Source organism: Suillus subaureus (assembly GCF_016647635.1).
Source record: "Suillus subaureus strain MN1 chromosome Unknown BJ212scaffold_13, whole genome shotgun sequence".
NCBI classification, from domain to species: domain Eukaryota; kingdom Fungi; phylum Basidiomycota; class Agaricomycetes; order Boletales; family Suillaceae; genus Suillus; species Suillus subaureus.
The window spans coordinates 386,972-414,137 of NW_024538569.1; the positions used below are offsets into that span (position 1 = coordinate 386,972).

Sequence of the window (27,166 nt, forward strand, 5' to 3'; positions counted from 1 at the left end):
TTCAAGCTTACATCATATAACAAAAAATCTCTTATTCATAATATTCCAACTTGGCAGGCTGCCAATGCTACTCAAGCCACCAAATTCATTAATTACATCATCTACACTGCTCTCTCCACTCAAATAGTCAGGGGTACTCTTAAGGCAGCCAATCTTAAAGCTGTAAACAGGCAGAAAAGCCTTCCCTGTCTTCAGCCTATATAGGAAGAAGATTAGTCTTTGCTTTAAAGCCTCAATATTAGACTGTTGAGGACTGGAATAGGGCTACCTGGTCACATGAGACAAAAATCAATAGGATGGGGCCAGATGGCTAGGAATATATATAATGAAATGCAGAAGAACTACTATAAGAAAGAAAGGTCAAGAAAATACTAAAGTATGGAGTAGGAAACTTGATGGTATGGTGTTGTATGAGGTGGAATGGAGTAGGAATTCTCTGTAAGGTGGGGGAGGGATGAATGCGAAGCAGCACATTTCAATTATGGAAAAGTATCTACTCAGAAGCATGCAAGAATCAAGAATTAATGAAGAAAACATTACCTTCTAACAAGACAATGACCCTAAGCATACTTCAAGTTGACCATAAAATGGTTTGAAAACTATGGTATCAGTGTTCTATCATGGCAAGTCCAATCCTCAGATCTCAACCCTATTAAACAACCCTGGTAATTACTCAAGATATCACTTGCAGTCCATCAAGATCCTCAATAGGGGTTATTTCAACTGTGAGAGAGACTTGCAGCAGAGTGGGGCAATATTGTTGATGAGGAATGCCTCAAATTGATAGATAGTATGCATAGAAGAGCAGCAGAAGTAATTAGAGCAACAGGAGGAAACACCAAGTACCAGAATTATAGAGATTGTGTTGGTCAAACTGAAAGTCAAAAAAGTGTCTCAATGAGTCACCAAATTAAATTAACCATATCTTCACTTGATGCCATAATTTTCTCACACTAGAGGGATTAAACATAAAGCTTAGAAGCAGAGCTGTCCCACACCTCCCTATGGCTTAGTCATACTGTCACACCCTAGCTCATAATACAGCAATTACACAAAAAGTCACAAACATTGAGACACTTTTTTGAGCCACTGTATATGGGTGGGCCAAGGTGGGGGTATATTACATAGATGGGTGGGCCAATGGGGCAGGGAAATATGTATTATATATACAGGTGGGCCGACATAGGGTATATTACATAGACGGGTGGGCCAACAAAGGGGGATGTCATATCAATGGGTGGGCCCAGATACATATCATTTAGATGTATGGGCTGAGGTATTGGTATACTATATGGACATATGAGCAATGCTGTTGCACTAGTTTTGATCTGAATCATCAATGACATTCAGACTCAGATTCTGTCAACATTGATCAAAGTCAACACAGCGAGTGCCAGGTCCTGAAACCCAAACATCAAACCCTAAACATCAAAACCCAAAACCCAAAACTTCAAAACTCCAACATCAAAACTCAAAACTCAAAACTCAAACATTTTTATGACTGTCAAGTTTTGAGTTTTGAGTGTCAAGTTTCCAGTCTTGAATCACCGAGTACCAAATACTGAATGCCAACACCTGAAGTTGTGTTGGTACTCAGATTTCAGGACTCGGTGATTCAATACTCAAAAGTCATAAAAATTTCTGAGTGTTGAGTTTCAAGTTTCAAGACTCGAATCACCAAGTCCCAAAACCCAAAACCTGAACATCAAAACCTGACACCCAAAACTTGAAAGTAGTAAAAATATCTGAGTGTCGAGTTTTGAGTTTCGAGACTTGAATCACCAAGTCCCAAGTCCCAACACCAAAACATTGAAACCCAACACCTGAAACTCAAAAGTCATACCAATATCTGAGTTTTGAGTTTTGAGTTTTGAGTTTTGAGTTTTGAGTTTCAAGACTCGAATCACAGAGTCCCAAAACCCTAACCCGACACCTGAAACTTGAAAGTTGTAAAAATGTATGAGTTTTGAGTTTGAAAATTGAGACTCGAAACTCATATATTTTTACAAATTTTGATTTCAGGTGTCAGGTTAGGGTTTCAGGACTCTGTGATTTGAGTCTCAAAACTCAAAACTCAAAACTCAGATATTGGTACGACTTTTGAGTTTTGGGTGTCGGGTTTCAGTGTTTGGGTTTTGGGACTCAGGACTCAGTGATTCGAGTCTTGAGACTTGAAACTCAACACTCAGATATTTTTATGACTTTTGAGTTTCAGGTGTCAGGTTTCAATGCTCAGGTTTCAGGTTTCAGTGATTCAAAACTTGAAAGCAGACAGTCGTAACAATGCATGAGTTTTGAGTTTTGAGTCTTGAATCACTGAGTCCTGAGTCCCAAAACCTGAATATCAAACCCCTAATATCAAACCCTGAACCCCGAAACTCAGAAGTCGTCAAAATGTATGAGTTTTGAGTTTACAAATCAAAACTCAAAACTCATACATTGTTATGACTGTCTGCTTTCAAGTTTCAATGTTTGTTTCTAAGTTTTGGGTTTTGGTACTTGGTACTTGACACTCGGTGATTGAATAAATGGACTGGCAGAGGTAACATTCATTGAAAAACTTGTAGATACATCTATCACTATGCAATTATGTAGCCCTGTCAACCTCCTCAGAAGATGCTTCAACCTTCACCTCAACATCCATGTCATCAGAAGAACCATATTCTGGGACCAGGTTGCCTGGATCACCCAGGTCCACAATTTCACTGTACATATCTGGAACCTCTGGTTGAACAACCTGGTTGTACTCAAACAGGAGGCCCTCAATGGCAGAGGCATCCTTGAATTTCAGGGGTGTGGGCATCATCTCTCCAATTGAGAGATTAATGAGAGGAGGGAGTGCAGATGCAGATGGTGACATGGATGGGGGAACAGATTGATCAAGCAACAAGGATGTTGCATTGGCCAGAGATTTGAGAATTGGGAATGCAGAGTGCCAGTTGATGATTTCATGCCTAAGGTCTTCATGGAGGCATTGCAGAGTGTCAATCTTACCATCCTGCTCTGCCACATGAGCATTGAGAATGGTGATGCAAGCTGTACCATCCCAAATTGCAATTGTCATGGCATGGAGATCCGGCATAGGCAGGTTGAGTGCTGCAGCAGGGACTGCTGGACCAGGTGCTGGAGCAGGGATTGCCAAACTTGCAGATGGAAGTGCTACAAGGGAAAATTAAGGTCAGACAGTGATGAAAAAAAACTCAGGTGACTTATGAGCTGGTGCAGGTGTGGGTGCCTTGATGGGAGTGATGGTTTTGCTGTGACCATGTGTCTGGGTCTTGGGGGTTGTCATAGCAGTGACACCTGGAGTTCTGGACTTGCCATGAGACTGACTGTGAGTTTGGGCCTTGGATTGGGAGGTGGGGGAGCTTTGGAAGGAGCCTTGGAGGGAGTCCTAGACCTCATTCCAGGTGGTAGAGGAACCACAAATGTGTTTCAGCAGGGTACCCAGAGTCGTGGGGATGCACTTGATCTTCTTTGTCATGCAGTAGATGCACAACATACATGGATTCCCAGTCCTCTTGTCCAACCGAGTTGCGCAGTCCCAGTTTAGCTTGGTGCAAACCTGGCATGGGTTGTTCTTTGGATTGTGCTAGTGAATGAATGCTTTTCAAATAAATCAAAGTACTCACTGGTCTAGGAATGAGAATATCACCTCCATCAATGACTGGGGGTGCCTCCACTGGGCTTTTGGGAGTTGGCTGGGAGGGCTCAATGACCGCTGGATGACTGCCAGCAATCACCTGGTACATTGTGAGCATACACCCAAGTCCCAGATGCATAAATGTGACTTACTGTAGCAGGGCCAAAGGGCTTTTTGGTTGAAACCTGGGGTGATCTAGGTGAATTGGAGAGCTGGGGAAGGACAACATCTGGCACTCCACCCAAAAATGGCTACAAGAAAATGTGAGCCAAGTCAAAGATAAACCAGATGACATACCTGAATACTCATGTCTTCCTCATCTTCTGAGTCCACTAGGGGCTTGGACTTCACCCAGCAAGATAACTTCACATGCTTGCAAGTCTTCATCGCAGACTTTGGGGGTTAGGAGGAGAGTGCTGAAATCATGGGAGACTTCCTCTTCTGACTCCCTTCTGCCTTGGGCTCCAGGTCAGCATCAATGGCCTTACCTTTCCCCTTGTCCCAGAACTTGGTGGTGGTGCTGGTGGAGGAACCAGCAACATTGCTAGTGCAGATGGGTGGGGAGGGAAGGTCCACTGGAATCAGACCTGTGGAGGGAGGAGTAGCAACTGGGAGATCAAAGGTATGGTCACCTAAGGCCTCCCAGGTGAGGAGCTTGGGGCACCAGACGTGCTTCAAGAGACAGGGATCATCATACCTGATGCTGTGCCAGTTGGGCCAGACCTGGGGAGTCATGCCCCAGACACACAATAGCTCCTTGGAGCACAAAAGCATGATGCCAGGCAGGGGTCCAGTCTGATAGTCCTTGATCACTTGAGCCTGCCTGGATGTTAGAGAGAAAACAAGCAGAAAAAAGAATGCTATATACTACAAGTGAACTGACCTGTGTTGTTAGAGAAAAGTGGCTGTTACCCAGGGGAATCTGCTGGGTGCTGCTGATGATGGCTATGATCTGGGCAGTGGATGCCTTGAGACTGGTCAAAAAGTTGTCAACTGGAGTGGACATGATGATTAAGTTGAGAGATTTAAAGATCTTGAAATCAGGTTGAAATCAGTTATCACAAGGATGAAGTTTCAAAAGGAACAAGACATTTGATGGACAATTGATAAAATCATTGATTGTTTGTCTTTGTTTGGTCATGGTTCAACTTCCAGTGATCACCAGTTTTGTGTTGAACTTCGAAGTTTTTTCCATTATCAGCCAACAAATCAATAAGTTCCCCACACAACATGAGTCCACAGTCAGCCATTTGATTCAATGACCCTCCAGTGACTGACTACAATTCAATGGATGTGGATGAGTCCACTGTGTCCCGGGCATCACTAGGTGTGTTGTATTTTTATTATGCCTTATCTATTTACTGGGTATCCCTTAGATGATCTATACCTAGGGCCGGATGATGATTCATTTATTCCAGAGGATTATAGATACTTAATGTATCCCCCAAGTGGATGACACCTCTACTGAACTTCATTCAGAACAGCTGGAGCTCACTAATGAAGATTTACATTTGATGGCCCAGGAGTTCCAACCATTCGGGTCATATGAACACACCGGGTATGAGTATCTGACAAAGTAGATCATTTATCTCTGTGCTAATTTTCTGCAAGTGCAATCTGTTCAAGATCGACTTAGTGATTACAAACACTGTACTGGGGATCTTCCTGATCCTTCAATTCCAATGCTACTTAAGGCTATTACAATCATGTACGCCCCTGTTCATTTCTCCTTCATTACTGTGTATTATGTCACAAGCCGCATGTTGCTGCTGCTAGACTTATCTCTTACTCATGCCTTGTATTACATCACAACCGCCGTTGCTGTTGCTAGATGATCTATTCTTGCTATTGCTTACACATCTCTTATCTCTGACTCTTTCTGCTCTCACACCTGCCCTAAAGCACAGTAGTTCACTATAAATAGGTCTCCTGTATGCTTTAGTTCTTTACTTTAATCTTACTAGGTTTTACCTGGAATATCCTTCACTTGAGACCTCCAATCTCTTGTCATCTGAACTGTACTTTAAGATAGAGGCACTCCCTCTACCTTAGCTTACACCAAACGCTTGACTTATCATCTTGTGTAGAACCTCAACAGAAGTCATTGACTCTTATTGAGTTGTCTGTTGTTAGAACTACCCTAGTTCGTAACAAAGGCCAAGCAACCCTTCCGGATGGCTTGGGCAGAAACTTCCAACAAACTCAGAAGAGCTAATGCAGACCTCCAGAGGTTGCAAAGAGCTCAACAGATGAGCATTGAAATGCTCAAGGTAGTAGATTCACTGATCAATCAGTTTGAAGATCAGATTCAAATGTAAAGTACCAAATTTTTGATAGTAGTCAAATCACATGTAAACTTCTGAATTTTCATTAACATACCCACATCATGTAAACAACCAAATTTGCGACACATTCCTCTTCCATTTCCAATTGAGTTCCAGAGGCTCAGGAGTTCCCGAGTGTTGAACATAGAAGTTTAATTCTCACTTTGGCTCACCAAGTCCCAAGTTCAATTTGAAGATCGAACTCAGGACTTGGTCATCCTCAGTAAAGCGAGAATTGAACTTTGGTGTTTGACATTCAGGACTCGGTGAGCCAAAGTGAGAATTAAACTTCTGTGTTCAACACCCAGGAACTCCTGAGCCATAGCAATTGAATAACATTGACATGTACATAAAGACAGGCAGTGTAGTATAAGTCCATTACTTCTTTCCCCTTGCTCTTGTTACTTGAGGGGTATTGTCTGATGGCTGTTGAGTTGACTTACTCCAGGTTGTCCTTGCCAATGGCTCAATTGCTGCTTTTTTTCCCCACATGTTCTTTGGTGCCAGAGACATGTGCCCTCCTTCCATTGCAACATCCTCCCCAACATTGCCAGTGACTCTGTCAGTCAACCCAGCCAGGAGGTCACCCATTTGTGATGTCAGCAGTGCACCAGTTTTTGCCAGCTTGACTGGGCGAGGCTTTGGAATTGCACATGGGACTGCTGTCCCTTCATGTGCTGTCAAAGGACCTGGCTCTCTTCTGGGTCTCTTTTGTAGGGATCTACCATCAGCTGCATCATCATTAGCATCATCCTCCATGTGATGAGAGTCACTCTTGGGATTACTCCTGGGATCGCTCTCAGTGTCAGTTGATGAATTCCAAGGCCTTCAGATCATCTGCTTTCTGACTTTATGAGTCTGATGAGAAGGCGAATTCCTGGACACAACTGATGCTACCATGTCTCCATCTTTGTTCTTCCATGCTTTGAACAGGAATGTTGGTCCTTCACCTTTCTCCTGCTGAGCATGCCAGAAATTGAGTAAGGCTGTAGTGTTCCAATTTTGCAACTTTGAAGGCTCCTTCAAGTCCACATCTGCCGGAACATACTTCTTTGCCACAAAGTCATCCTGACTTTGTATGATGGCACTTCATGGCATGATTGCCTTGTTGCTTCTAGAATAAATTTCTGTGTCCATGCATTCAACAAATTCTCAGGTGTTGTGATGATAGACTCATGATAGTGCAATGTAAGAAATGGGCTCACTATGGCCTTCTTCTCCTCAAGTTTCATGTTGGTGATGTCTGAAAGCAACAACATCCCATCTCCATTGGTTTCCAGTTCAAAAGCAGGCTTTCTGATTCTTTTTTGACCTCTCTTCATCTGTTGTCCTCCATCCCATGCCCTGGCACCTATCATCATGACAATCAACAAATTCCTTCTAGTAGCCAGAGTTCAAACACTCACCAAACTGTTCCTGCATATACTCCTGCCAAACTGGCTTAATGTCCTCCCAGTCCTTCATCTTCATGAAGCTGTCCCCATCTCCTAATGCCTCATTATCATTGTGCCTGCATGACATGTATTGAGATTGAAGATCTGCAATGACCGACACAATTCACTTACATCCTGAACAGCACCTCTCCCTGTTCATTCTTCCAAGCCAACATCACAAACACTCTCATCCCGCATTGCCTCCACATCTCCTTTGAAAAGTACTCCATATACACAGGTCCCTTCTTACGAGTGACTTGTACCTGTATCTCAGGAGGAGGAAAGTTGTCGGACCATCCTTCAGCTATTTCCTTCACCTTCTCCAACTCATCATTGGACAATTCAGCCATGACTCTCTTCACAGCTGCCTGATAATGCTTGAACATACTAGGACCTCCTGGCTTTGCTCTGGACTTGTCCTCAATCCTCTTTAGCACCTCTTCCTGGTTCCACTGGTAGATCACCATCCTAGGCATCCATTTCCTCCCATACTTTATCATGTCCTTCCTTTCCTTCTTTTTCCTGTTGTTGAACAACCAAGTCTTGTATATCTGAGCATTGATGGAAGAATAAGATATTTAAATTTTCGTTTTTCAACACAGCAAGGATGAATCATCTGCTTCCTCTTCTTCCATTGTGCTTGGTTGTCCTTAGGAGCAAATAACCTGGCAGCCCTAGCTATGGCAGTGAAAACTGCTTGCTTCTCTTTCCTTTTTGCCAAAGTCCACTCAGGAAGGTAGTTTTTCAACTCTGAAATTTCATTTTCTGTGAGCTTCTGTGTCTGTGGTTGACATGCCCTATGTCTTCCAGAAGTCAACTGAGTGGAGTGACCTGATCTTGCCATGGTGAATGAGATTGCAGAATAGGCTGAGGATAAGCAAGGTGGAAGTAATAATGGTGACAAGTTGAACTTTGAGCAAAGCCTAACAGTTGGTTAATCAACCCATATTGGATGCAATGCCATTAGTGGAAATGAATTTGTAATAATGTATCAAGACTGCATAACATCATATTGCAACATCAGAAAGTAATATGAAGATAGGTAGATGCAACCCATTGCAAAAATCCCACAGGGTAGAAGCAAGGGGCAGCAAAGGTAGGAAAACTTGGGTCAAGGTCCCACTTGCTAGCACAAAACAACATGCCTACAGGTCCATGCCTAACTCTCCCCCAGAATCACCAACACTTCAGCCTGTTGAGGCACCACCTCCTTGGGAAGACTTTCCTGACAATGCTTATGAGCATGACCAAGGCTCATTTGAGTCTTTGCAACTCCCAAAAACCATGGCAAGTTCATGTAAAATGTTGGATTGTCATTCAAATGATAGCTAAGCATAAAAAATGCAGAGTCAGAATGACTACCTCAGGCAATGGCTGCCAAGGCAGGAATCATATCTGCATCACCTCCTGGATCAAGAAGCTCCACCAGAAGATAGGAGATGCATTGTCTGCGACCAGGATGGGGTCTACAAATGTCAAGATTGTCTTGGGAAGCCACTATATTGCACTGGCTGTTGCAGGAGTCAATATCATTGCAATCCTTTCCACTGGATCAGTCAATGGAATAGTCAATTTCTTGAGCAGAGTTGTCTCGCCCATGTTGGACTTGTCATACACCTCAGTCATGATGGCAAACAATGTCTGGTCCTCACAGAGAGGTGGGATTTGTTTGAAGAAGACCAGCATGAAGACCAGCTTGAGCCTGAAGATTGACCATCTGTGTCAGGACCTGAGTTCCAGCCAAAGGAAAACACAATGGTCATCATTGACAAGTCAGGAGTTCATCACCTTGAGGTTTGATGCTGTGATTGTCCAAATGCCATGAGTCCAGACATTCAAATGTTTCGACATGGATTTTTCCCCACATCATTTAACAAGCCAAAGACTTTGTTCACCTTCAGGGTGCTCAATAATTTTCTATTGGACAACCTCAAATGTGGCACCTCAGCAATGAACTATTACAGTAAGCTCTGGTGAATGACCTTGAGCATGTTTCCACATCTTGTTCCAGTAATGCCAAATCTCCAACATCTAAAGGACATTATATTGACAAAGCACATGGAAAGGACCAATACAGAGAGCTCATGAGAGTTGCTTGACAGTGGAGGCAGTTGAAGGCCATGAAATGGCATGGATTTGGCCATTGTTCCGACAACCTGAATGCAGGAGATCTCACATTGTTTTGCCCTGCACATCCTCAGCTTGGGATTAATGTATCCTTGTCAGGGGATGAATCACTTGATGAGTGAGTCTAGTTCAATACCAAAGTCACCTCAGAAATAATAACAGCTCCAAGCTGGAAATACACCTGGACATTTGTTATGGATGGAAATTTCAAAGCCAAACACCTGGATCCCATCAAGCCATGTGATGAAGTGTGGCTTTCTGATGGGTTGTGATTCATGGTGGGAAAGGACAGGTATAAAATGCATCTTGCAGAGGCTGCTGACACATTGGAAAAATTGAGCTGCAACAATCACCAGGTGGTGAATCAAGCAAATGTGGCTCAGCACAAGCTGGAGTCCACAGGTATTAGGGGAGTTGCCCATGCCTGACACAGTTGCTTTGTCCCTCACTCAATGGTGGATTTTCAGAAAGGTGAAAGGCAAGCCAACCATGTCATTCTACATTCACAAGTTAATGATGCATCATTTGCAGACAAATGAACATGGATTATGCCCTTTGTGAGGCTGCCCAGCACAACATAGAAGGCATTACCAGGGCTGTCACCTTCTATGACATCAACTGTCAATACAATAAGCACTTTTGGGTTCAGGTGGATTGAAGCCAATTTCTCAAAATGGTTCTGGAATTAACTATCATTCCCAGAATTTGGTTGTGGCATGTCCAATATGCATCAAATTTTATTGAAGGCATTGGTTGGATCAATGGTGAGATCATGGAGACCCTATGATCATGTCTCAACCTGATTTCCCCTGCTGCTTGGGGAATGTCATCCCTGCATCACAAGGAATGTCTTGATTATCAGATGAACAATTCCAATTTCCACAAGATGATCCGCATGAAAAGGACTCTTTGCCATAAATACAAGCAGGTGAAGAATGGCATCACTGAAAGTGAAAAGGCTTTTGACAGACTTGATGAAGCAGCACCTGCAGCTTCAAAGAAAGAATGGTTAGCCAGCAAGAGGATCGCTCAGTCCAGCAGAATAAATAATCCTGCAGCAATGGATGTATATGAGATTAATATCAAGAAGGATAAGTTGACTTTGGCTCCATTGAAGTCAGAATTAATTATTGCACTCAGCACCAAGCAAAAAGGAGATCAAGCTTAGACTGCTAGAGGAGGGCGATTCCCATAAGGCAGCACCTGCTCACAGATCTGTGACAACATGGATATCAATGGGGTTGGCAATTGAAGAGGCTCAAATTGCATTGGTCATCAAGCTCCGAAGAATTGGAAGAAGAACTACAGGGACACAGAGATTAGACATCACCTAGCAACATAATCATCTCCAAGGCCAGATAGATGGATTCACTCAGTCTGCTCTTATGCATCTGGGAGAGGGATTTGATGCAGACAATGATCCTGATAACTTGAATGTAGACATTCTTGATGATCTTAATGATGACCCAGCAGATTTCACTGACACATCTGATACATGGGCAAACTCCCCCAAGCTCACTGTCATCCCATTGCCATCAAACCTCAGGGTAGATTGAAGCAGACACTGTATGGCAGAGGATCTGATTCCACTGGAGATGTCACTTTGTGAAGGGCAGGCCAATGATGCCCTTCACAACCTCTGGATTCACTTGTGCAACAAGGCAATCCTGTTCCAAACAATGGTTAGGCAAGCCAAATCTCAAGCCCTGAAAACTTGAGCTTGGTCCCAGGTGATGTCAGTGCAGCAGGCAGTGTCCCTCCATGCCAGTATATATACAAAGACACAGAAGCAAATGATGCAACTTGAGCTGGGGCAAGACCAGCTTCAGGAATACAAACCACTGTTTCAGGAGCAGCTCAAAATCAGCACTGCTGTCAGCAATCCAAATGCCTGAGGGTCATTCATGCTACCTGGGAAGGCAATCCCAAATGTATTCATTACTGGCACAGGATTCCCAGGCAGCATTTCAAGACCTGCAGAGTGGGTTCATAGATACTCAAGATGAATGAATTTTTTTGCCAATGATATGAAACAGCTACTTCAACCCAAGCGTTTTAGTCTCAGGAAATGCCTGGATCAACCAACATCGGAGTTTGAATTTTTTTATCCATCAACCGGTGGCTCATATCTTCACATCTGAACCAACTGGCATTGTGATTGTGATTTCCAGCATCATACTCCTGCATTAGCCATGCCTGTATTGCATACTCCTCCTACATCCCCTTCTGATCCCATGGATTCTGGCAATGAATACCAACCCCTCACACTCAGTCTTGCAGATATTGCAGCCACAATGTCAATGGCTGCATCATGTATCTGAGCATCTATCTCCCAATATCAGATGGAGGCTGCCAACACTGAGGAGCCTTCTGCTGCTCAGATCATGCACTTTAAAGCTGGGCTGCAATAGGAGATTGCTGTAAGTGACTGATGACTGCAGTAGTCAATGCTGAGATTTCCAACAGACTTTTGTGACACCCATCCTGCAGTACTTGTCTGCAAGGCACATCATCTTGGTTATTCTAAACCTGGTTGCTCATATTCTTCAGTTGTTTCCCTAGCTCACATGGAACATGGTTCTGAACCACATCTTTTCATCCCACTTATGTCTCTTTCATGATGTGACAGATCTGGGAGATCCCTCCAGGATTATATCTGGCTATGATACTGCATGGTGGATCAGATGCACTGCAATCCCTGACGAATTATGGCAATGGGATTGGGTAATGGGTTGCTGTATCTTTCACTACCAGCATTGGCTAGTAAGAACTATGAACAATTTCCTTAAGTGATGATTAATCTGTTCTAGGGTGGTGTTGAGGACAATGGTCTGATTCTTCCTGAGCAGGTGGATAACACCTCAATGGGACTGAAGTGGCTTAGAGAACACCTCCAGACGTTGGTTGAGGAGCAAGAAGAGGGCATTAGTGAAAAGATGGCAGAGATTGAAGTGTACACTGGCATCCTAACCAGATTGAAGAGAGGAAGAGGAGAGTAGTCCTAGTCCTTGAGTTCAGAATGCTGATGTCCAAACTCCATGAAAATGACATACTGTCTTCCAAATATCTAACCTAACATTATGTGCTGAGTCCTGAATACTGAATATTGAGTATTGAGTCCAGACAATTGTATGTCACATTGTGAATGTGGACTCCTGAATATCGAGACCTGGATCTTGAATATCAAGTATCAAGTATTGAGATTCAGATATTGAGATCCAACTATCAAATATTGAGTCCCCAGTATCAAGTCCCCAATATCAAGTACTGATGTAGGGATTTCATATTCTGTGGGCTTGTATAGGCAGATATTACTTAGTGTTATGTTCGCACTTTTGGTGCTTATGTAATCATCATAGTTTTCACCACCTACCAGCACCAGTCTGAGACTGAGAGTTATTAGCATGATTTCCTATCCTCTCTGAGCACTGAGCTTAGTCCAGAAACCCTTTAGGGTTGAATAGCAGCTAGGCATAGCCCATTTAGCCCAACATTAGAAGTCTACTTTCCAGTTCTCTTCTTGTTGTGTTTCCCACACCGAGTTCCAAATACTGAGTCCTGAAAATGGACTACCAAATCTTGAGACCCAACTATCAAATATCAAGTTCTGAATATTGAGTCCTGAATACCAAGACCCAACTATTGAATACCAAATACTGAATACCAAATATTGAGACCCAACTATCAAATACCAAATACCAAACCAAATACCAAGTCCCTAATATTGAATACCAAGACCCAACTATTGAGTCAGGACTTGATATTTAATATTAGGGACTTGGTATTTGGTATTTGGTATTTGGGTGTTGATATTTGAGACCCAACTATGGAATGTCGAATTCTGAATATCGAGTTCCGAATGTCCACTATTGAGTATCCAGTATTGAATATTGACCATTGAGCATCAAATGTCAAATATTGAGTTCCAAATATCAAATCCTGAATATAGTGAGTATCGAGATCCAGATATCCCATATCAAGTATCTAGTTCCAACTATCGAGTGTTGAGTTCCGGATATTAAGGCCTGAATATTTGAGATCTAGAGATCTAATATCTGGTATTTGACAGTAGGTGTTAACATGGGTAACTACACTTTCTACTTGTTTGATCTTTCACTGTTTGTAATCCACCCTAGCCCATCCACACAATGGAACCCCAGCATAAACATGAATGGAATCCCTCATATACCATGCCCAAGTAATCTGATCCCCTTCCACTGCATGAACCCCATGTCTCATGATCCTTCTGGAAAACACGATCATGCAACCTGGATCATACCTGAACTCCAGCTGAAGACTTGGCATGCTCATCCGAGCATTAGAATAGTTCCCCACAGTAGTGAGAATGTCGAAACATTCAGGAATAGATAAATGGTCTTGATGATTGGGGGTTTCCTGATTGGAAATGACAGACAGGCTGTTAAACATGGATGCCCAGTACTGCTCAGGATGCATCACCCTGAGTGCCATTGTTGCAATGGCTGCTGGCCTCACAATGGCTTTGAGGATCTTCTTGGAGGATGCCCCCTTCAATGATGCAGATACCTCCAGATCCGACTGATTCTAGGGGATTTGTGAGTTTGATTACCAAAATCACCATCACATTAGATCCTACCTCATGCCCCTGTTGAAACCATGCTGGAGACAAATTGATGCATCTGGGAGTTAAGACATCATTTTCTGAGCTTGGTTTGAACCACTCTTGATTAGTTTGCCAATTACTGTCAAGCTTGACACTTTTTTCAAGGATTGGAGTGAGCAAATCAGAGGCCACCCAAATTTCCTTCTGTAGGCACCATTTAATGTTCAATATCCATCAAGTAACAATATATATTACACACCTGGGTGGCATCAGTCAGGGCATCTGGGATATACCATGTGATGATGCCACCAGATGCATCAAGAATTGTGGCAGGTATCTCAAGCAACTTCTCCTCTCTCTCTTCATTATGCCTGGTGTCCTTCAGGGAGATTAATTTGCTATATCTTGCAACATCAATCTGCATCTGAACTGTGATGAAGCAATTTGACTGATAAAACCAATTTTCTGAATCTGCAGGAAGACCCACTGGGATTTTTATATGCCTTTATCAGGCAATCAACCAATTGATTGCAAGCCATCACCAGATCAGTGTCTAGGTTTGGAGAAGGTATAACTGGGTCTCCTCCTGTCTTCTCTGCATTGAATTTCCATTTGGTATATTCACATGCCTCATGAGTGACAGTCAGGGCCCAAGTGTGCCAGATGGTTATTTCAATATCAGAAGTGGAAGAAACAGTCATGATGGAATTGATCTCGGGAAATCGGACACCGAATCCTGCATGTCCACACTTTGGAGTTAAAGGGGGTGGAGATAGTGAAGATCAGATAAGGGAGCCTTGCATGATGTTATTTTCCAAAGATGTGTTATTGTCCATTGCTCAATGAAATACCAGATGATTGGAAGTGTGCTAGATATCAGATATTTGTTTGTTGAGACCTGGGCCTCAGATCTCGGTACCCTTCACTTGATGTTTAGTAGTTGGAACTTGGCTTCTCGTAGGGTAATGCATGCCATGTGTATTAGCTACTCAGTAGTCAGTGCTGCATGTTCATGTCTGTACTGGGTGCTCAATTTTCTGGCACTTGTGACCTTCATCATTAGATGACTTTGAATTATTACCTCCTTTGATTTGGATGATATACAACTACTCACAAAACTCATACATTTTTATGACTTTTGAGCTTCAGGTTTTGATGTTTGGGGTTCAATGTTTAGGCTTTGGGACTTAGTACTTGGTGTTTTGAGTTTTGAAATTTGTTTGGATGTTCGAGTTTTGAGTTTTGGGTTTTGGGTGTTGGGTTTATGTTCATGTGTGATAACAACTACCTTGCCCCACCCATTGATATAATATATATCACTACTGTGTTGATTGATACTACAGGAGCATGGGAGAAGGAAAAACTTGAACTCCAACTTGAAAGAGCAAGGGACAAGGCCCTGGCTTGCACTGATGTTCATTATTTTTCTGACCATGCACCACTGTTCTGACCAGACAGCTTTTGTTTTTATCTTTAGATGGCAGAGTTGGTGAGAATCTTATCTGATACCCTCAAGACCATCTGTCAATGCAATGCACAATACAGTATTAGGATATTAGAATAAGAGCTCTGGGATACTGCTGTTGTGGAGGCCAAGAATAGTAAAGTTAACAAAACCACGTCTGATACTACAAGCTCACAGGAATTGGAAAGCTCAAACTCCAGAAGTCAAGTGATGAGGCTCTGGCATGTGCTGTTGTAGGTTATCTTTCAGGCCATAGTGTCATTCTTGTGCATAAAAATGTGCTAACTAGCAGACTATTGTGATGCATTAACATTGCTAGGGCACAGTCATGCATTAGCCTTATCCCAGTTGGGAAGGTGATCCAGCTATTTAACCCCTATTTGGCAGCCATCTATCCGCTGGCATACATGCATTGTTCTTGCTGCTTCCAATTGATATGTACCTTGCTTACTAACCTACACTACACCTAGGCCCCCCATCCACCTGATGGCATATGCAAATCATTCCCACTGCTTCTTTGCTTACTAACCTACACTATGCCTAGGCCCTGCATCTGTCCTCTGGCATATGCACATTATTCTTGCTGCTTCTTTTATATGTATCTTGCTTACTAACCTACACTACACCTAGCCCCTACCCCTCAGTACCTTACCACTTTTGTGGTATACCTTGCTTACCTACACTACATCCAGGTCTCTACTGCCTAGGACTCACCTTACAATAGGACCCAGGACACTTATGGATACTTGCCAGTATTAAGGAGCTTGTCTATAATCTTGGAACATCTGCGCTCAGTGTCTCAGAGGGCCGGTATTATGCTATGAAGCCATGGGCCTTTGAACACCATAAAACATAGATTTACCACTGTTTACAGGTAGACAGCAGCTGGGATGGTGGAAGCACACAAGATTCTTGCATCACAGTTTGCAGTATGGTCTCACAAGAAGCATAGCTGCAGGTTGGCCTAGGTATTTCAGTAGCATGGTAATATATTTCAGGAAATTTCCTTTTTTGGTATGTTTTGGCTACCATGCATGTCCAAAATATGCCCTGTAACTCAAAAGTGTTATGCCCTGTAAGTATAGGGAGCAGCCAGGGTCCTCTTACAATTAAGCTATTTAACCTCTCTATTTGGCAGGCCTCTTCCCGTCCTAAGTCTTCTGTAAAATTGGCTCTGCATGCACATGTCATGATGTCATTTTCAAGATTTGTTATCACTAAGTCTGGTCCCCCTATAAATGAGAGATATCCAAATGTTCAATTGCCATTGTTTCATACAGCTTACAGATGTTAAGAAAAGTGCAATTATATTATCAAGCGACAGCACCAAGATATACATAACACTTAAATCTACAATATTCCCAGAATCCTAGATCAGGTATGTTGAGCTCTCCTACAAAATGAGTATATGTCAGTGCCACATAAGCACAGGAAGAAACAACTTACTTTTTGGGTACACTAATGTTATTATTGTGTTCTCTTGGATTGAAAGGCTTATGCACCTGGCAAGATGGGGCTGGGACTAACTGAAGGTCATCTGATGACAGTGAGGGACCAAGTGGTATGATATGTCAAGCATCCTTTACACAGCGAGTTTTCTTTTTAGGTTGGGGAGCTGGTGCTTCATTTGTTGGCCCAGTACCCTTGGAATCTGCCTCAGAAACTGGGGGTAGAAAAACTTTAGGATATTATTGTGCAGATAGATGATGATTGGCATCATCATTGCACATAGGAAGTGGTTGATTGTGATTAATAGAGGGAGGAATCAAGCTAGGCAAGTTTCCTAGAGGGTTGAGGATGCTTAATTCCAAATTTGGATCACCAATGATAGTATTAAATATGTGGTAATTGAATGCAGTATTAGAGTGGGAATAATCAGGCTAAAGATCAGGTGATGCATCAAATAATGCATTAGTTGATGTTAGCACTGCATCCAATGCATTTTTAATGGATGGCTCAGACTGAGGAGTCATCCGGTACAGGCCTGTGGTATTTAGCCAAGGGACACTATTGAGTATGAGATCATCCAAGCCTGGTTCCCTTTTCTCCTCCATGTGATGCACACCACTTTCTGACTGCTCTCTGTCTGAGTCATCATCCGATGAGTCAGATGATGAATCTGTAGAAAGTTGAAGCTAAAGAACAGATCTCAGCATTGTGGAAAGAACCACTAACATTGATAGTACCTAAAGAACAGATCTATAGATGAAATACAGTGAGAACAAGTCAGTGTGCAATCTAAGGATGAAACATACCTCAGCATCATGGAAAGAACCACTGAGGTATAAACAATGTGAAACAATGAAATTATAAACTATACTACAGAGACTGGGATGCCAGAGAATGAAAAAGGAAAATGATGTTGATGTTGAATGTCAACACACCCCCTCAACAAGACATTGTGGAACACCTCCTCAACAACTGACCAAGGCAAGACCAGTACAGTGATGAGTGAACATAGGACAGGGCAGGACTTTGGTAAAGATGTCTGCAGTATTCTTGTGTGTGAACAGCCATACTGGTAGGAACATGTTTTGTTTGATATGACAATGGATAAAGTGATAATGGAGATTGATGTGCTTAGTGCGGATGTGATTTGCAGCTTCTTTGGACAAAGCAATGGCACCTGAATTATCAGCAAATAGACAAAGGGGGAGAGATAATGGGATGGACAGGCAGCCAAAGAACAACTGAAGCCAGAGTCTGTCCTGAATTGCTGCTGTAAGAGCCTGTATTTAGCTTCCATTGACAATAAGGCATGAGTGATTTGTTTCTTACCAGAATGCAATACAGGCCCCCCATTCAGAAACCAAATGTAACCAGTGATCAAAAATGCCTAGTCAGAGTTACTAAATCCATGAAGTGCTGGATTGATCCCAGGACTGCTATAATGGACATGTAGGTGAACTGTACCAGCCAGGTAGCAAAGGACATGTTTTGTGACAGTATAGTGTTGAGGACCAGCTGAGACATTATGTTGTGCAAGACGCATGACCATCTGATCAGGGCAATGCCTGGATAAGTGTACATTGTTAGGTAAAGTAACTCTCCTACAAGCTTATGGTATTCAGTCTGAAGGTTATCAACTTGAGGATAGATATCAGTTGGGTAGCCAAATGGAAAGTTTGGGTCCATTGGAAGTGACACCATGTTACATCCAGTCATCCTGTGTTCTTTCAGAAGATAGGTGATATAATTTTCCTGGTGTATCCAAAGTTCATGTGTTGTGTGGTCCCTGACAAATTGCACACCCAAATATTTGGTGACAGGTCCTATGTCAGTGATACCAAAGTGTTCTGCAATTTGTGACTTTATCTGGTCCAAAAAGGCATGGTTATTTGCTCCTGCAAGCCTGTTATCAACATACCACGCAATGATGCAAATTACCCTTACCCCCTCACCGTTAATATGGTTGAAGATGAACACTGCATAGTCTGCTTCATAGCAGATGAAGCCCAGATAGGCAAGTACTCCATGAAGAAGCTCATACCAGTCATAGGCAGCCTGCTTCAACCCATACAAGGAAGACAGGAGGTGATAGACCAGTTGTTGACAATTGGTGCTGACACATTCAAATCCTGGTAGCTGCTGCATGTAGACATCTTCCTGAAGTTTTCCCCACAGAAATGCCTGTTATGCATTGAAGCAGTCAAGTTCCCAATCATTCATTGCTGCATAAGCAGCAAGAATAGAAATTGATGCAGATTTAGCAATGGGGGCAAAGGTGTGTCTGAAGTCGACTCCAGTAATTTGGGAGAAACCTTGCACTACTAACCTCACCTTGAACACTGGATTGCCCTTAAGGTCCTCTTTGAATTCCAGGACCCAATGACAGCCAATAGCATGTTGGTCAGTTGGTAGGGGCACAAGTTCATACACCTTCATCTCAGACACAAGATTCATTTCCTTGTGCATTGCAGTGAGCCAGTAGTCTCAATTGGGACATCAAATTGCTTCATCATAGGTTGCAGGTGGTATCTTAAGGTTGTAACCAGGACTGAGAGGATTAAGTTAAGTTGTGAGTCACTACAAACTGAGAGGCAAGCAAACTCAACAGTGATCAAGGACATGAGAACTTTTGGGAAGCCAATGTCTTCATTATCTGGTAGAATGACATCTGTGTCAACAGATGGGGCAGCTGGGAGCTAGATCTTTCTTGCCACAAAGTCATCCTGACTTTGTATGATGGTGCTCCATGGCACAACTGCCTTGTTGATCCCAGAACAGATCCCTGTGCCAATGCATTCAACACATTCTCAGATGTTGCAAAGACAGACTCACAATAGTGCAATGTAAGAAAAGCCCTCACTATGGCCTTCTTCTCCTCAAATTTTGTTTCAGTGGAACAGTGCACTCTGGCACCAGGGCAAGAGACTCCGAGATGAGAGCATGAGAAGAGAACACTCTAAGGAAAGCAAGAGGCTAAAGACTCTGAGGTGAGCAGGAAGCCTCAGACAGCAAACACACAGCCAAAGCTGGTGGAGGAAAGCACTCTGTTGAAAACCTAACCCTAAAACATGCTATATAGGTACTACCTACAACTCCAAAAATCCCAAGCTCTGAAAACTTGAGCTTGGTCCCAGGTGATGTCAGTGTAGCAGGCAGTGTCCCTCCATGCCAGTATATATACCAAGACTAGGAAGCAAATGATGAAACTTGAGCCAGGGCAAGACCAGCTTCAAAAACAAACCCCTGCTTCAAGAGCAGCTCAAAATCAACACTGCTGTCAGCAATCCAAATGCCTGAGGTCAGCAAAATGAGTCTCTCATATGGTTCTGGTCCATCAAAGTTGATTTTGGGGGTCCAAATCACTCATGGAATGAGGAATATGAGTTCAGGTATGCTTGACAAATGCCACAGTGAGCTGACAGGACCCCTCTGAAGTTTACCAAGTTCATTGGCTTCAGGCAAAGGCACTATGTGATCGATGGAAGAAAGAAATAATATTGGTCCAATTGGAGATGGATTGGACATGTAACTTTTTCTTGTGGAAAGCAACCCAATGGGCTGACTGGATGAGGGAATCATTGGTGAAATGCCTTCTGGGTCATGCTTGCTACTCGGGAAGGCAATCACAAATGTATTCATTACTAGCACAGGATGCCCAGACAGCATTTCAAGACCTTGTCATATCTGCATATTCAGATCTCAGATCTGATTCACATTTTATCTCCCTCCAACATCTCATCATTCAATCTGCCCACCAGGTTAGCCTTACAATAGTTACCCTACGTCTGGAAGTCATCTGGATATGCTACGCTACTTGTCCAACCCTCCGGATGCATTAGTCTTGTGCTCCTGAAATAAGGGACAATACTCAGGTAAGGGGCACAGTGCTTGAGCTGAGGCTGAAGCCCTTAGGATCCGTTTAGCCTTTGAGTACAACCTTAACAGACCTGCAAAGCATGTTAAAAGACGCTTGAAATGAATGAATATGTTCTGCCAATGATATGAAACAGCTATTTCAACCCAAAAATTGAGTCAAAGCCATTGGCCAGGTCAGTTCATGTTGGAGTTTGAATTTCTTATTCATCCATCAGTGGCTCATATCTTCACATCTGAAACAACTGTTATTGTGATTGCCAGTGTCATACTCCTGCATTAGCCATGCCTGTATCACACACTCCTCCTGCATCCACTTCTGATACTCAGGATTCCAGCAATGAATACTGACCCCTCACACTGAGTCTTGCAGATATTGCAGCCACATTGTCAATGGCTGCATCACACATCTGAGCATGTGTCATGCAATATCAGATAGAGGCTGCCAACAATGACTTTCCTTCTTTGGCTTGGATCATTTACTTTAAAGCCAGGCTGCAATGGGAGATCACTGTAAGAGACTGATGACTGTGGTAGTCAATGCTTGGATCTCCAACAGACTTTTGTGACACCAATCCTGCAGTACTCAGCTGCAAGAAACATAATTTTGGTTATTCCAAGCCTGGTCACTCATATTCTTCTGTTGTTTACCCAGCTCACCTGGAACATGGTTTCCAACCACATCTTTTCATCCCACCTATCTTAGTTTCATGATGTTGCAGATCTGGGAGATTCCTCCCTGATTGTATCCAACTATAAGACTCTATTGTGAATGGAACACAGTACAATTCTGGATGAACCATGGCAATGGGATTGGGTAATGGGTTGCTGTATCTTTCACTACCAGCATTGGCTAGTAAGAATTATACACAATTTCCTTGAGTGATGACTAATCCATTCTAGGGTGACATTGAGGATGATGGTCTGATTCTTCCTGAGAAGGTGGATGAAACCTCAGATCCATCACTGCTGGGACTGCAGTGGATTAGAGAACACCTCCTGGCATTGATTGAGGAGCAATGGGAGGGCATCTGTGATAAGATGGTTGAGATTGAAATGTACATCACCATCCTAAACCAATTGCAGAGAGGCAGAGGGGAGTAACCCTAGTCAATGTTAGTGTGTCCAGAGTATATTCCCCTAGATGAATGTTGTACAGATCTTTGACTTTGGAGAGGAATAGAAATACATGATTAAATTATTGATCACCACCAACTATTAAATACTGAGTTCAGAATGTCAAGGTCCAAGTTCCATACTTGATGTAAAGAGTACCAAAAATCACATACCAACTTCTGAATATCTAACCTAACATTACCTGCCAAGTCCCAAATATTGAGTATTGAGTTCCAAATATTGAATATCAAGTTCTGGAAATCAAATATCAAATATCATGTATTGAAAATCATGTATCACATTCCGAGTGCAAAGCTGGTTGATCAGCTCAAGCCAAAAGTGATTGATCTGTAAGATTTTAGTGAACATGGATAGTCATATTTGATTGTATTGAATTGATAAACCTACCAGGGATTGAAGCCAACACATCCAGTGTAGAGACTCACGCCTCTGTATGCCCATAGAGTCCCATATTGCAATCTGCCTGCATACAGTTTACAGCATGAACTTGTGGCTTCACTCCCCCATACATTCCCTATATATGTGTGATCTTCCCATGCATCATGCAACATGCATGCTACTCTCCTGCAATGTGTTCATGTGCATGTCCCACACACTTTCCTATGCTTCATCACCCATCATCCAGGAGCATCTATCCATTGTCCAGCAAGTCCTACTGGTACATTTTCGCACTTACTCTTCATTATGACACCATATCCCATCATAGACCCTTACTTACATATATCCTTACATACCTTCTTCATTCCTGCACCTTACTCACATTGGCTCTGCATCATAGGAACATGCTTAGTCCCCTTTTGCATGATAGCATTTGCATTTTTATGAGTTAGTGAATTATCACTTAGTTAGCTATCACAAGGTGGGCAGTTAGTATCCCTTAGCATCCCTCAGCATAGTGCACGCATTCTTGAGCCATAGTCAGTAGCATTTGGCAATTACACTCTATTATCATCACATTTGTCATTCTTGTGCCCATCAGTATCAGTCATCATCTTCCTTTAGTTCCCCTCACATTCCTAGCCCTTTGTGCACTTTTGCCTATTAGCACATGACTTTCCCACGCTTTGCGCGCCCTAGCACTCTCCACACACACCTTCACGTTTGTACATGTGACCTGTGGATATGTTGCACTTGCTTCCTCTTGGGTCGAACACATTTGCCTTTGCAAAGTATAGCAGCCTAGGCAGAGCTAAGATGACCGCACATATACTCTGACTTGGTATTCCTTGTAGTGAGTAAGTAACTAGTCCACCACCTGTTATGCCTTCAGCACAGGAAGCAAAAGGAGTGCTTCACGCTCCTTTTTAGCTTCCTGGCCTTGGCTTCATTCTAATACTCACTGTGTCTGTAACACCTTGACTTACTAATGATCATAGTGAAATTTTGAAAACTTGAAAACTACATTTTTGAGCAACTAAAAGTACATAATACATCACATCAGTCAGTTCTTTATATAAAAGTACATTCTATGTACATCAATCATTCATAGGATCTGTAAGGCCTCTAAGCACTTCTTTATACACTACATTTGTTGTTTTTGAACCTTCTTCATGCTCTGGAAAAATAGCATACACTCTCTCTGGGTGAGTGCACCAAGACAAAGCCACATATAGCTGTCCATGACTGAAGATGGGAGTCCACAAATTGAGTCCAACCCACTTGGCACTTTGACCTTGTGCCTTGTTGATCGTCATGGCAAATGCAAGATGAACAAGAAATTGTCAACACTTGAGAGGAATAGGGTTGTCCTCAGAAGTGGCATTTGGGGTTATGTGAGGGATCAGGACTGTGTCTTGATCATTTTGGTGAGCTTCATCGACACCATCCCTAAGAATGCGACACTTGAGGACATGTGTGGTCCAAGACAGGAGGATCATGTGAGTTCCATTATAGAGGCCTTCAGAGGGGTTTAAGTTGCACAAGAGCATCAGAGAAACACCTGCTTTAACCTCTAATTTGTGCAAAGGGAAGCCTGATTGGGTGAGAGTGTGGAGGAACTCTATGGGAATATAGTCATAGTCCCTCTCAGTGACTGAGTCTGCACTGGTAAATAGTTCTTTATCTCCAGAGAATGATTCAAAAATGATAGTGTTGATTTCATCCACATCAGTGTTCTTTGCAGAGAGGATGATACATTCCAGGAAGAAGGAGTCATTTACAGAAGGATGGCCAGGGTGCAGAACTGGAGAATATAGGACATCATTGTTGGTGCAGTGCATGTGAATATGGATGGTCACAGTTCCATCTCCATCTGTGCCCTTGCCAGCTCCAATCTCAAGGAGCCACTTTGCAAATTCATTAGAAGCAGGATCTTGACCAAGCTGCATATTTCTCTTGAGATGGAAGATCTGAAGGTTTGGCCAGATGTGAGATCTGCAAAATGTGGTGCCCACTATCTGCTTCATGGATCCATGAGGCACCACTAGCAGGGTCTGTCTGAAGTCTCCTCCAAAGAGTACTGTCTTGCCACATCCACCTGCACTGTGGACAAAGTATGCATATCTAGGTCTTTCCTCATTGCAATGCATTGCATCATGTACCACAGCATCAAAGACCACCCTCTGCTCAATATTGAGCAAAGGGACTCCTACATCCACTATCTGCTGAAGTTCTTGTGGATTATACTGAAGCTGCTCAGCAATGAGCTGATTGCCCTCCATGGCCCCCCATCTTGCTGCCATTTGAGAAGCAGGCATGTGAGAGATTGCTTCCAAAGACTGTCTATTTTTGCGAAGCACACCATCAATGAGATAAAAACCATAGTCATGGACCTCCTCCTCTGTAGGATCAGGTATGCTGAATGGAACATGGGTGAGGTGGTGACATAGATCATCACAGAGATTTTCCTTGAAGTGGTTCCAAAGGTCATTAGGGCTTGTGAGATTACAATAGATGAGGATGATGGCAAAGAGATTGTGCATGCAATATCCAGTACACATATGAGATGCATCCTACAAGCACTGGATCCTGTCATATCCCATGATCTGGACCCACATTCCATCATATTCCCACGCCTTCAGAGCCTATGTCTGGACCACACTTCATATCCAACTCATTCCCAGATCCCCTTCTGCTGTGTACTCCACACCTCAGCAGGATCAACTATGCTCCGGATTTACCCCTGAGCTCCAGACCATCGGATCTCCACTGCTAGCCTGAACCATAACCCCCTGTCCCATCCACCCTATGTACACTCCATCCAGCAAGACATTTGGACTTCACCTCATCTCAGATTCTGGATTCTATCCACCTTCTCATATCCCAGTCCTGTATCCACCTTGTCTTCCAGATCCCCAGATCTCCGGACCTCTGGATATTAGCTCTGGACCTATTCCCACCCTCTGTCCGATATCCTGTGCCTATCCCCATTTAGGCATTCTCTGCTTTCCGGCTTTCAGTTATCTCTTCTTCTGTCTTGCTTATTGATCCTTGTACGAGTCTTCATCTCCGAGTTCATTTACTTATGTTCTGTCTTACTTACTAATGTGTTTCCACATGCTTGTACATAGCCTTGCTCCTTTGCTTACTGATCCCCTCAGATATTGTTCAGTATATAACCCCTGTAGATACTCCTGTGGTTTCCTCAGTTTGAGTATCAACCTAGACTTGCCCAATCATCTCTTGGACTTTGGTCCACCTAAGTCTCTCCTACCCATCAGGCCTAGGGATTGATTCCCTAGGCCGGAGTTCCACCTTTCCAGCACTTACCCTCTTTCTGGACTTAGGTCCAATCCCTGTCTCTCCAACTCTACCTTAGGGTAGTCTACCTCTGTTTGTTTCTACATTGGACGAAGTCCAATGTAGCCCCTATTCCTTCTGGACCTCCTGTCCCTCATACCTCTGGGCATCCTGTCCTTCAGATGTTCTGCCCTCTGTACCTTCAGACATTCCGTCCTCCTAACCCTTGGACATCCTGCCCTCTGTACCTTCAGACATCCTGTCCTTCTGTCCTTCTGTCCTTCTGTCCTCCTGTCCTCCTGTCCTCCTGTCCTCCTGTCCTCCTGTCCTCCTGTCCTCCTGTCCTCTGGACCTTCAGACCTCCTATCCTTCCATCCTGTTTCCTGTAGAAGTATTACCTTGCAGTGGGAACTTTCCTGAGCACTTCCTGTGTTCCTCCAGAACTCTCCTGCACTCCTCCAGATGTTTCCCGCGCTCCTCTGGAAGTCCTCCAGACTTCGTTGGACCATCATCGGACCTCATACAAAATGAAGGGCACATACTCGGATAAGGGGCACAGTGTACGAGCTGAGGCCAAGCCTCTCTGAGTCAGTCTCTCTCCCCCTTGAGCAACATGGTTCTTAACAGATCCATTCATTATCATCATCAAGCAGACCTCTGTGCTGACATGCTTCCTTGAAAGTCTTGTAGATGACACCATCAACTGTCTGAAGATGCTCATAGGAGGTAGCCCCTTAAAAACATGGTGAGTTAGATCAATAACAATTGTCATGGACATCATACCTTTTACTACAGTCAAAAGCAATCTCAGATAGAAGCACTCTCCAGAGCTGGATACAGCAGCATACATCTTTCTAATGGCCATTCCATGCTGGCATATCTTCTATGCAGTTTTGGTCCAGACAAATTTTGAGGGAAAGTCCTGATAGAGGTGGTCATGGGCTCCAGCTGCCATAAAGTTCTCATTGACATTGGCTTTGAACCATCCAGTGAGGTAAGTCTCTTTGGCTGCTGCATGCTCAAGAACATCATGAGCATTATCCTCAGGATCATTGAACACCATATGTTCATCTGGGAGGTAGACTGATAAGCAGTAAACAGAGGGCCATTCAAGATACATTGAAAATTCAAAGATGTGCCATGCAGCCTCAGTTGAGCTGATATACCTGGAGTCAAGATATGATTTGACCTTATCCACTGATCCTCTCATCTCCAAAGTAGCGTGGTTGTTTCCTTTGTAGATGTACTTGTGAATATATTTGACAGATTTGATAGAGGCATAGACTTCCAGATTGATGTGGCAGTTGAATTCCACCAGGAGTTCTGGGGGGTGAGGAACAACCTCTTTGTTGGTGAAGACATTGTCAGGTCTTGTGTACTCTGGATAACCATTATCTCTCATCAAGGTCTGGGGACAAAATGACTTTGGAAAGTGCTTCTTGCACTGTCTATTCT

The 27,166-nt window shown here is 43.2% G+C and overlaps 8 protein-coding genes across 8 annotated transcripts; 5 read left to right on the forward strand and 3 right to left on the reverse strand.

The window, feature by feature from the left end:
- Positions 1–2,587: 2,587 nt before the first annotated feature.
- Positions 2,588–4,649, reverse strand: BJ212DRAFT_1480140 (uncharacterized protein; the record flags this gene model as incomplete). The annotated part of the gene is made up of 8 exons (XM_041340020.1): positions 2,588–3,159; positions 3,505–3,580; positions 3,633–3,743; positions 3,796–3,894; positions 3,941–3,982; positions 4,038–4,099; positions 4,132–4,462; positions 4,527–4,649. The coding sequence occupies 8 exons, from the start codon at positions 4,647–4,649 to the stop codon at positions 2,588–2,590; spliced, it is 1,416 nt and encodes a 471-aa protein (XP_041193813.1).
- A 1,696-nt stretch (positions 4,650–6,345) lies between these two features.
- BJ212DRAFT_1299116 (uncharacterized protein) lies at positions 6,346–8,244 on the reverse strand (the record flags this gene model as incomplete). Its single annotated transcript, XM_041332803.1, has 6 exons — positions 6,346–6,698; positions 6,918–7,035; positions 7,173–7,318; positions 7,374–7,477; positions 7,533–7,922; positions 8,066–8,244. 6 exons carry the CDS (start codon positions 8,242–8,244, stop codon positions 6,346–6,348), a joined length of 1,290 nt encoding a protein of 429 aa, XP_041193814.1.
- Positions 8,245–8,867: 623 nt separating this feature from the next.
- BJ212DRAFT_1224181 (uncharacterized protein) lies at positions 8,868–9,041 on the forward strand (the record flags this gene model as incomplete). The annotated part of the gene is made up of 1 exon (XM_041329430.1): positions 8,868–9,041. A coding segment is annotated over one exon (174 nt), but the record flags the coding sequence as incomplete, so codon positions are not given.
- Positions 9,042–9,203: 162 nt separating this feature from the next.
- BJ212DRAFT_1269998 (uncharacterized protein) lies at positions 9,204–9,377 on the forward strand (the record flags this gene model as incomplete). Its single annotated transcript, XM_041330845.1, has 1 exon — positions 9,204–9,377. A coding segment is annotated over one exon (174 nt), but the record flags the coding sequence as incomplete, so codon positions are not given.
- A 1,012-nt stretch (positions 9,378–10,389) lies between these two features.
- Positions 10,390–10,861, forward strand: BJ212DRAFT_1270065 (uncharacterized protein; the record flags this gene model as incomplete). The annotated part of the gene is made up of 2 exons (XM_041330853.1): positions 10,390–10,622; positions 10,675–10,861. The coding sequence occupies 2 exons, from the start codon at positions 10,390–10,392 to the stop codon at positions 10,859–10,861; spliced, it is 420 nt and encodes a 139-aa protein (XP_041193817.1).
- An 858-nt stretch (positions 10,862–11,719) lies between these two features.
- BJ212DRAFT_1299118 (uncharacterized protein) lies at positions 11,720–12,526 on the forward strand (the record flags this gene model as incomplete). The annotated part of the gene is made up of 4 exons (XM_041332804.1): positions 11,720–11,823; positions 11,925–11,947; positions 12,157–12,290; positions 12,338–12,526. The coding sequence occupies 4 exons, from the start codon at positions 11,720–11,722 to the stop codon at positions 12,524–12,526; spliced, it is 450 nt and encodes a 149-aa protein (XP_041193818.1).
- A 1,114-nt stretch (positions 12,527–13,640) lies between these two features.
- On the reverse strand, positions 13,641–14,533 carry BJ212DRAFT_1270165 (uncharacterized protein; the record flags this gene model as incomplete). Its single annotated transcript, XM_041330860.1, has 3 exons — positions 13,641–14,090; positions 14,143–14,313; positions 14,369–14,533. The coding sequence occupies 3 exons, from the start codon at positions 14,531–14,533 to the stop codon at positions 13,641–13,643; spliced, it is 786 nt and encodes a 261-aa protein (XP_041193819.1).
- A 5,921-nt stretch (positions 14,534–20,454) lies between these two features.
- On the forward strand, positions 20,455–20,691 carry BJ212DRAFT_1245189 (uncharacterized protein; the record flags this gene model as incomplete). The annotated part of the gene is made up of 1 exon (XM_041329645.1): positions 20,455–20,691. A coding segment is annotated over one exon (237 nt), but the record flags the coding sequence as incomplete, so codon positions are not given.
- Between the last annotated feature and the right edge of the window lie 6,475 nt (positions 20,692–27,166).